The sequence below is a fragment of the Bidens hawaiensis genome, unplaced genomic scaffold (genome assembly GCF_021521415.1).
Source record: "Bidens hawaiensis isolate Kalapana, Puna unplaced genomic scaffold, B.hawaiensis_p1.1 tig00021201_1, whole genome shotgun sequence".
NCBI lineage: Eukaryota > Viridiplantae > Streptophyta > Magnoliopsida > Asterales > Asteraceae > Bidens > Bidens hawaiensis.
Window position 1 is genome coordinate 262,054 of NW_027493285.1, and position 9,759 is coordinate 271,812.

The 9,759-nt window shown below is 34.2% G+C and overlaps 2 protein-coding genes across 2 annotated transcripts; both read left to right on the plus strand.

Annotated features, from left to right (window-relative positions):
- The first annotated feature begins 1,070 nt into the window (after window positions 1-1,070).
- LOC143563031 (ferric reduction oxidase 2-like) lies at window positions 1,071-5,295 on the plus strand. The gene is made up of 8 exons (XM_077050674.1): window positions 1,071-1,269; window positions 1,415-1,517; window positions 1,584-1,781; window positions 1,904-2,138; window positions 2,981-3,308; window positions 3,390-3,633; window positions 3,761-4,467; window positions 5,143-5,295. Exons 1-8 carry the CDS (start codon window positions 1,119-1,121, stop codon window positions 5,280-5,282), a joined length of 2,106 nt encoding a protein of 701 aa, XP_076906789.1. The 5' UTR covers window positions 1,071-1,118; the 3' UTR covers window positions 5,283-5,295.
- Window positions 5,296-7,848: 2,553 nt separating this feature from the next.
- On the plus strand, window positions 7,849-8,960 carry LOC143563047 (uncharacterized). Its single transcript, XM_077050687.1, has 2 exons — window positions 7,849-7,952; window positions 8,369-8,960. The coding sequence occupies exons 1-2, from the start codon at window positions 7,849-7,851 to the stop codon at window positions 8,958-8,960; spliced, it is 696 nt and encodes a 231-aa protein (XP_076906802.1).
- The last annotated feature ends 799 nt before the right edge of the window (window positions 8,961-9,759 follow it).

The following is a 9,759-nucleotide window of genomic DNA, read 5'->3' on the forward strand; positions in this document are numbered from 1 at the left end:
TAAAAAGAAATTTGCAAACTAATTAGAAATGTTTTGCACAACTGCATATATTATGATTTTTTAAATTATGACGTAAATTTTTTCGTTGTTAAGTTTTCATATGCTGAATTAAAGAAGTCTTGTGGAAACGAACCAAACACGTGTACTTATCATTTTTGTCATTTTATGACTTTATATTTTGGTTCCATTTTCGGCTACTAACTTACTATACATATGCAGGTGCTATGTCGTTACTGTAAGAACTAGTTTTATACTGTAATAAACCAAATTGATACCAACAAAGTTCCTACTGAAGTACGTGGTACCAACTGGCTTAACACATAAATTTTAAGCAACTTGTTGTTACTCATTTCCTAAGAGTTTAATTTAATTACTAATTTAATTAAATATATTACTTTAATGTTTTGGTTTCTTTCTGAAAAATAAAACTTGTTCAATTTTGATTCTGGACTAGTGATTTATGAATTTAATTTCTTTGAGATAATTAGATTGAAGCAGTTCTGGAAACTTTAAGTTTATCATTATTTAGGGATTTAATTTTCAAAAATTCTGTATATATATCTTAAAAAAATATTGGTGAAATTATCACACACAAATAGTATTTTACTTATGAAATGCATTTTATTTTTCATATTTTACCCATGTAACAAATGGGTTTGATAAAGAAGATAATGTGAGTAATACCACATCAAATGCATTTTGCAAAGAAGTATTTAATTACTTGACTTATAATTGTATCTTTTCGATTTTGGTTATTAACTGTATTTTAATACAACATTATATATTAATAATAAATGCTTAGTTAATGATCTACTTGTAAATTATTTATGTTGTTTAATGATTAATACCTTCGTTATTATACATTTATACGTAATTTTAATTAGAAAATCTCGTGTAATACATGAATTTTAAGCTAATGTATGTGCGTATATATATTCACACACATGTCGGACATTAAAATTTTGATGGTTTTTCAAAATTGCCCTTTGTCACACTCAACCTCAAAATCTAACATTTCTATAAATAGCTCTTTCTCTCTCTCTCTCTCTCTCTCTCTCTTTATTGATTCGTTAGGCAACCCAATTAGAGAGTTAAAACTCAAGAGGGAGAGTAAGAAGATGATGCTCATGAAGATGATCCAAGGGGTTACACTAGTGGTTTTTATAGGATACCTTTTCCTATGGGTGATCACACCAACTCATGTCTTTTGGTATAAGTGGCTCGTTAAGGTTCGAGCCCACACCTTTTCTACTTACTTCGGGTATCAAGGTTTGATTCTACCTCTCGAGCCATCATTATTTGAATCAAATCTGAATATGATAATCTCATTATGTGATAATTTTAAATGAAAGTTGCATAAACGAATTATGATGTCTAACTTTCTTTGTTTTCCTTTATTTATGCATATGTTTAGGTCCAAATATGTTACTCTACACATCACCCGTTTTGTTCATGGCCATCGTGGGAAGTCTATATCTTCATTTAAGAAAAAAGGCGAATCAAAATTATGATGAAGGGTATAGTAGTCATTTTAGTTAAATGTTTGTGTTATAACTTTAAAAGTTTGTTTTCATAAAATACAGAGTTAAAGAAGCTGCCAACAATAAGTTGAGTATTTGGAAAAGGCCAATGATCATTAAAGGCCTTGGTATCGTCTCCAAAGTCGAGCTTGCTTTCTTTTTGATGTTTATCGCTCTCGTCGTTTGGTCTTTCGCAACTTACATACACGTTGGTTTTGCGACAATCACCCCTATGTCTGCTGTGGAAAATGGGGAGACAGTGTACGTTAATCGATATTTTCTTTTTTACTTTTAGTCAAAATGAATTTTGGTCCGATACTCACTTTGTGAATTGTGACTGATTAGCTTACATGATATTCACATGAGATTTGTTGCGGATACAGTTGGCAATCAAAGTTGGATTCGGTAGCTCTACGGTTGGGACTAATTGGGAATTTATGTCTAGCATTTCTTTTCTTTCCGATTACTCGTGGATCGTCGATATTGCCATTGTTCGGGCTTACTTCCGAGGCTAGTGTCAAGTATCACATATGGCTCGGGCATATGGTCATGGTCCTCTTCTTTTCTCATGGTGTTTGTTACATTATCTATTGGATCGTAACAAAACAAACCTCAGAGGTATTGGTTGATTGTTTTGCAAATCATAATTTATCCAGTGTTTAAAATGCCCTTTTCTTTTAGTAGTTTTATACTTTGGCAATCAAAAGTTTTTATTATTATTGGTGGGTCCCAAATTTTTGCAAACTTTTGAACACAAATATGTTCTACCAAACAATTTGGAAAATAAGATAAAGTGCATAATTGGTGGAATATTTTGGTCAGCACAAATGTGTATGGATACAAGTTATTGCATGATTGGTAAAAAATATTGACTAACTGGTCAAAGTTTTGTGTAAGACAAAAATCACTTAAAACAACATACATCACTCATCTAAGGATCCCAAAATCTTTTTTTTTTTCAGTTTCAGTTTCAAAAACACAAAAACTAACAACTAAACACGCAACAATAACTAAATCTTTATTTAAATTAAAAAAAGCTACATAATTCAAATAAAAAACATTAAAATAGGATAACGAAAAAAAAAAACTACTCCTTGTCCGAGTCGAGAAAATAATCGTCCATGAGTACGTGTTGAGCTTGTTCACCATCACTCGACACACGTCTTATTGAGATGTGGTTGTGTCTTAGTCTTCGAGTCGATCGATCAAATTATTGAAAAAAAAAAACTAAATTGCAATCGTCTGAAAAATATCTATCATCTATAGGAGGAATGAACAACCAGATCCCATAGCCCGTAAAATAGGGGTATCCGACTTTTGAGTTAAACGGGGACGGTGTTCACCGATCAAGCACCCTCCCCGAAAACCGGGGGTACCTCCCTCCCTTATTTGTTTAACTTTTATAATCTTATTTAGAACGTTAAATAATGTCCCTATGCTTTTGGTTTTGATGATTTTAGATGTTGAAATGGTCGAAAACCGGCGTATCAAATGTAGCCGGAGAGTTGTCTTTGATAGCGGGATTGGTTATGTGGGCAACAACTATCCCTCGGATTAGGCGAAAGATGTTTGAGGTTTTCTTCTACACTCACTACTTGTACGTCATATTCGTTGTGTTCTTCGTGTTCCATTTAGGCATAGCTTACGCGTCTATCATGCTTCCTGGATTCTACCTCTTCATGGTTGATCGGTTCTTAAGATCTTTACAATCAAGAGCGAACGTTCGTGTAGTTTCTGCTCGAGTTCTTCCATGTGAAGCTCTCGAACTCAACTTCTCGAAAAGCGTAGGTACAATTGATCATAATTTGAAAAGTAAGACATGTAATGTTTTGGCTAACTCATAATGTTTCTCATGATTTCTTTTGATAGATTTGAGTTATACACCAACAAGCAACATATTCTTAAATGTCCCAAGTATTTCAAAAATTCAATGGCATCCATTCACAATTGGTTCAAGTAGCAATTTGGAGCCTGAAAAGCTAAGTGTTATCATCAAAGGTGAAGGAAGTTGGTCTAAGAAGTTATACCAAATACTATCATCTCCAACTTCTATTGATCGACTCGATGTATGCGTTGAGGGGCCTTATGGACCTATCTCGACTAATTTTCTAAGGTAAAAAGTTCACAAGAACGTGTTATGTATTATGCTCGTTTGCTCTTATTGATAATCAAGCTCGCAAACTATTAAGTCAAATGTATGTTAATCATTTAATGTGTACTAAAACAAATTATCGTTGCAGGCACGATATGCTAGTGATGGTGAGCGGAGGAAGTGGGATCACACCATTTATTTCGATTTTTAGGGAGCTTGTTTTTCTCAAGGAAACCCTAAAACGTAATGTTCCTAAAATTCTTTTGATAAGTGCGTTTAAAGACTCGTCAGATCTCACCATGCTAGAATTGCTATTACCTGCATCCGGTGCACCTATAAACTTTTCTAAACTAGAGTTACAAATTGAGGCCTATGTGACAAAAGAGAAGCAACCCGTTGCCAACGATAAGAAACAAGTGAGAACCATTTGGCTCAAATCAAACGCCTCCGATGCACCTATAACTCCTATATTAGGACAAAATGGTTGGTTATGGCTTGGCGCGATTATTTCATCTTCTTTTGTGGTTTTTCTTCTGTCCATGGGACTGTTAACGCAGTTTTACATCTATCCCATTGATAAAAACACGTATAGAGTGTACTCGTCTGGATCGAGGGCCACGTTGAACATGTTGCTCATTTGTGTTTCTATAATGGTAACATGTTGTGCCGGTTTTTGGTGGAACAAGAAAAGAAACACAATGGATTCAAAGCAGGTTGAAAACATGGGAGGTGTGATACCGGTTAGCTCAACGAACTCATGGTTTCGTAACATGGATAGAGAGCTCGAAAGCGTGCCCCAACAATTACTCCTTCAGTCCACAAATGTGCATTTTGGTGAAAGACCGGATCTTAAAAGTAAGTTTATATCTAACACACGTCTTAAATGCAACGAAGATTATACAAAATGAAAAAAAAAATGGAAATAAATAATCTATACTTTTGTGTATTGGCCGATAATAGTCCCAACTTTAAAAATCACTACAAGTGGTCCCAACTTTCAACTATTTTTATCTCAGTGGGTCTCCGTTAAAAAATACTTAACGCCGTTAAGTTTTTTTCGAGTTTCAAACCGATGTTTAGGGCTTTTGATCGGAAGAACGATACGATTCGATTGATGTAAAACTCATCTCGAAACGGTGATTCAAATGACTTGATGTTTGTTAATTGTAAATTCAAACACCCGAAATGAAACATTGTTTAGTCGCTTGGATCACCGTTTCGAGATAAGTTTTACATCGCTCGACTTGCATCGTTCTTTCGATCAAAAGCTCTAAAACATCGGTTTGAAATTCGGAAAAAAACATAACGACGTTAAATGTTTGTTAACAGATGTCCTCCATTGAGACAAAATTAGTTAAAAGTTGAGATCGCTGATAGTGATTTTTAAAATTGGAATTATTATCGACCAATACATAAAAGTTAGGATTATTTATTTTCAATTTACCAAAAAAAAAAAGAAAAGGCAGTGTATTTTGATAACCTTATGTCCATATATTTGGAAACCAACCCTTTTGGTAATTTTTTTTATAGGGATGTTGTTTGAGCAAAAAGAATCTAGTGTTGGAGTCCTTGTTTGTGGGCCAAAGAAGTTGAGGCATGAGGTTGCAAACATATGTTCATCTGGGCTCGCTTCAAATTTGCATTTTGAGTCCATAAGTTTTAGTTGGTGATGGGCTTAATTGTGTGTAATTCACCTCACTTTGAAGTTTGAAGGTTTCAAATTAAAGAGAAACTATAGAAATGCCAAATGTGAGTTGGTTATGTAAGAATGTATAAGATATGTGTTATACCTAAGTAAACGGTTCTTTATTCACTAGCAAATGAATATTTTCGATTAGAGTTATTTATTTATTTCTTTGGTTGCGTGGATGAGATACTTTCATACCTATTATAAAGATAAAAAAATATTAATTAATGGCGACAGCAACAACAACAACAACAATAATAATAATAATAATAAAGAAAATGCAACCACAGCTCCCAACTAGTGATACGAACAGATGTCTAAGCACTTATGGGGTACATAAAATTTCCAAGAGGGTATTCTCAATGAGTAAAAGGACTAGCAAGTAAACTTAAGAGTTTTAGAACAAATTACAAGCAAATACGATAATTAATTAAATATTTGACAGATCACACTCTCCACCAAACTATGAACATCCTCTTGCATGTCCTGTAAATCCATGATAACACTCGATCTGTCTCACAATCGGCCATCTAGTGCACGATAACATAGTCCCCACATTTGTTTTATGACAATTGGATAAGTAGACCAAGAAGATTTTATGCGCCTCATGTTACTTTGACATCCTAGGAATGAAGATTGTTTATGCTCTATAGTGAGTCCACAAGACACCTTCACCATCTTCGAGCATGATTGCTCACTTTGTATGACTAAGTGGAGGTAGAGCCGCCAGGTTCAATACTCAGTCATGACTTGCTACCTTCATTGCTAGTCTTTTAATACGGCCTACCAAACCAACCAATCAATCGGGTTCCAATTTTATCTTCTTCTTCTCCCACCACGAGTGTTTAGTCGTATTTCAAGAATATTTGGGATTAGTGAACATGCCAACTAATCTGAGTACAAATATGCTCTAATACCACTTGTCACGACGCTGTCTTTCGAGCCACCATAAGACGCACCTAGTGACCATAGTGCCATCAATTCCACCATGCTTATAATAAGAATCATTGGTTTAGTCCTATTATAGACTCATCAAGGGAACAACCACAACTTTCAACCAATGGTGCAACTAGATGTAAAGCACTTTTGGGGCACATACACTTTCAAGAACATTAAGTCTCTTCCGGTGAAGCACTACTAGCTAATAAACCAAACGTTCAGTCACAAATAAACAAATATGAACATTAAATGTTTGGCACACCACATAATTGTCTTAGGGTTGAGCATGGTTCGGTTCGATCATTAGCGAAACCGAAATTGAAACCGAAGTCATCGGTTTTTTGAATATACAGACCAATCAGTTTTGGGTTTTTTGGTTTCAATTCGGTTATAGTCATTTTTTTTCAATTTATGTGTAGACATTGCAAAATCAATTTTAAAAATGAAAATCATGATTTTAAACTTGTAATAACGTATTATAGTACTGCATATACATCAAATTCAAAAAAAACAAAATATACGCACGTTACATGGAACCATACAAATACAAAATTGCTAGAGTAGTATAGCTTAAAATTCAACATAGCTCTTTATCAAAATACACTAAAAGTTTATGCTCAATATTCATTCATCATCTTATTCATCTTCAAAGTTTAGTCTCAGTCTTTATTATCATCATCACAATAATCCTGACTCAGTTTTATTCAATCTTTTTAAAAATTGATAACCGAACAAAAACCAAAAATTCGGTTTTTCATAAAAACAAAAAGTTAACCACCGGTTAATTCAATTTTCCGCTCACCTATAAATCGTCTTATAAGTTTAATACTTTAGTTGTAAAACAACAAACTAAAAGGACCAAACAAACCAAACAGACAACAAATGTAGGGTCTAAACCATAAATCCTCTCTAGTCCGTATTTTTCGAGTTCTGTGATCCCTGCAAAATACGACACCTTGTCTTTTACATTAAATCCTATCTCCTGAACACACACACTTTTCACTCCTTCACACACTTGTACATCAAGAACTCCAACTTGTACATCACTCTACACTCACACAATCCAACTCTGATAAAAGATATTATTAATATTATTATTTAGATCTTACCCATCTCACTTCTGTGTGTTTGGTTTCTTCAAACATCATGAGAATACGAAAAAATGCAAAACTCTCAACACTTTTGAACACAAACACACGTTGTCAATGAATCTTTGCTCCAGAAGAATCTTTGTCAGCTGAACCAATCTCCATGGGATATCATCACTTTCCCATCATCTTCTTCATTACAACAGGTAATTAACAATACTTCAATCTTTACTAATCTGTACTTGGTTTTATTAACTTTAATGAATCAGATATAACATAACAAGTAAAACCCATTTGAGAATAGTTAAAATCTTTAGTTTATTTGCTTCAGTTTGCTAGCTCTTGCTCTCTAGGGTTTATCTTGAATAATATTAAAAAAACCCTAAATTCCACCATTTCTGTCGTCAAATTGAGCTCAGTGAGTTGAATACTTGAATTGTCACATGGGTTTTCTTTGTTTATCGGATTAATGGTTGTTATTTGATTAATATGGTTATTGATTTTATGTAAAACTTTGCAAACATGTTTCTTGTTTTACATGTACAGTTCGATGATTATGAGGTTTACTGCAACGTTAGTCATGCTGGAAATGGGAGCTCGATTGGTTCCGTTGAAGACTTTGAGAGGTAATTCGTAATATTATTATCGACACGAAGCGATTTTTAGCTGCCTTTTTTCTGTTATCAACAAAATAAATTAGGGTTTTTTATATGTGTGTATGAATGATCTTTGTATACTTCAATTGCTTTATATATTATAATTTCAAACTGGAGTTAAGAAAATTAAGCTTGATTTGTTTTGCGTTAACTTTGCGGGTTTTGCATAAAATTTGATCTTGTTGATGTGAGTTCAATGAGGAACGAAAATGTCAACATTATTTGCTGAGTTTTAATGTTAATGTTAATGTCATTGTATGCACTAACTATAGTACTAAGAACCATTAGGAGTAAGTTTTCATGGATATATCATCTCACATGTGTGCTACAATTTATTCGTAGGAGAGTTCAATTCTTTTTATGTGTATGTAATTTGCGGTTTGTAGGAAAATCACTTTTGGTGACGGTTTGGCGACCTTTGAAGGCAAAAACCGTGGTCTTGTTGATCCGAAGAATGATCATAAGGAAATATTAGGGTTTGAGAAAGAAGAGATTAATGAAGTTGAAGACAAATTAATCTTGTTATGTGATGTTAGGGATGAAAAAGGATGGCAATGTGGGAGAATGGTGAAAAATGATGAAACCATGTGTGTTCACCATGTGATAGATCATCTGCAAAACCATGCGGTGTGGACTACCAAGAAAGAGCCTAGGCCCGTGCACGAGTCTAAGGCAGGAAGCCGGTCTAGACAAACCAAGAAACGGGCGTCAACAAGCCCATATGAGTTTTATTATTATTCGGGGTTTGGACCGACTTGGGGCAAGAAAAGAGGAACAACCGCGGGGAGCGGTGTCTCAAACATGGATTATAACGAACCCGCAAAGGTTGCATTTGATGATAACAAAATTAAGGAAACGAGTGTGATTAACGATGGTATGGGCATATGCGATGATGAAGATGATAAGGAAAGGGGTAAAACGGGAAAAAAGAGAGGGAGAAAGCCGATGAAGGCGAGATCGTTGAAATCGTTGATGTGAATGAAGCATTTGCAATGCTTTGTAAGTTGAAATCTGGTTATGTTTTTGTGTCCCGATATCTATTTGGGGTCTCATATATAACATGCATTTAAAGGCATATGGTTGAACCTTTTTGTTTTAGGATAATTGTCGTGGCTTGTTTTATGTTAGGTTACCTAACATGAATATAAAACCGTGTCTTTTTTCAGTTATTACTTGGCTAATTGAAATATGTCTCATTTATGATTTATGGATATTAATATAACTTAATCAGTGTCACTCGTAATTTTTTATTTTTGTGGGCAAGGGTAATCTCAGTCACATAATCACCATAGATTTACACCGATCGATTTCGTTTCCAAGGAATGTGCATTTCTCATTATGCTCGTAATCCTTCGTTGAGCGAAATCAGACGGAAATCAAGTGTAAATCTATGGTAGCTATAATTATGCATGTGAGATTGCCCTTGCCTACTAAACTGAAAGTTTAGAGTGTCGTTGGTTATAATGTCATATTTGTATTATATGATCTATCAACTATAATTTATATCAAGATATAAGGGTATTGTTTGCGTAGTTGAATATTTTGAAAAACTGAATATAGTATCTTAGAGAAAGTGTATTTTTATACAGATGGTATGAATAATTTAAAAGCCCTACTTGCGGTGCGCGCATATAACGTATATATGTGTGAACCCTCGGGTGGGCAAAAGTGAAATTGCACTAATTTTGACGTTATTTTACTAATCTCGTGAAAATAACGTTAAAAGTGGCGGAAGGTTAATCAAGCATCATGTAGTGGCGTTGATAGCTGAAAGACA

Excerpts from the sequence above, each read along its gene's own strand:
- LOC143563047 (XM_077050687.1), top strand. The coding sequence starts at position 7,849 with ATGTTTCTTGTTTTACATGTACAGTTCGATGATTATGAGGTTTACTGC. Across the intron at positions 7,953-8,368 it reads TCCGTTGAAGACTTTGAGAG|GAAAATCACTTTTGGTGACG; the intron begins GTAATTCGTAAT and ends TGCGGTTTGTAG.
- LOC143563031 (XM_077050674.1), top strand. The coding sequence starts at position 1,119 with ATGATGCTCATGAAGATGATCCAAGGGGTTACACTAGTGGTTTTTATA. Across the intron at positions 1,270-1,414 it reads TACTTACTTCGGGTATCAAG|GTCCAAATATGTTACTCTAC; the intron begins GTTTGATTCTAC and ends GCATATGTTTAG. Across the intron at positions 3,634-3,760 it reads ATCTCGACTAATTTTCTAAG|GCACGATATGCTAGTGATGG; the intron begins GTAAAAAGTTCA and ends TTATCGTTGCAG.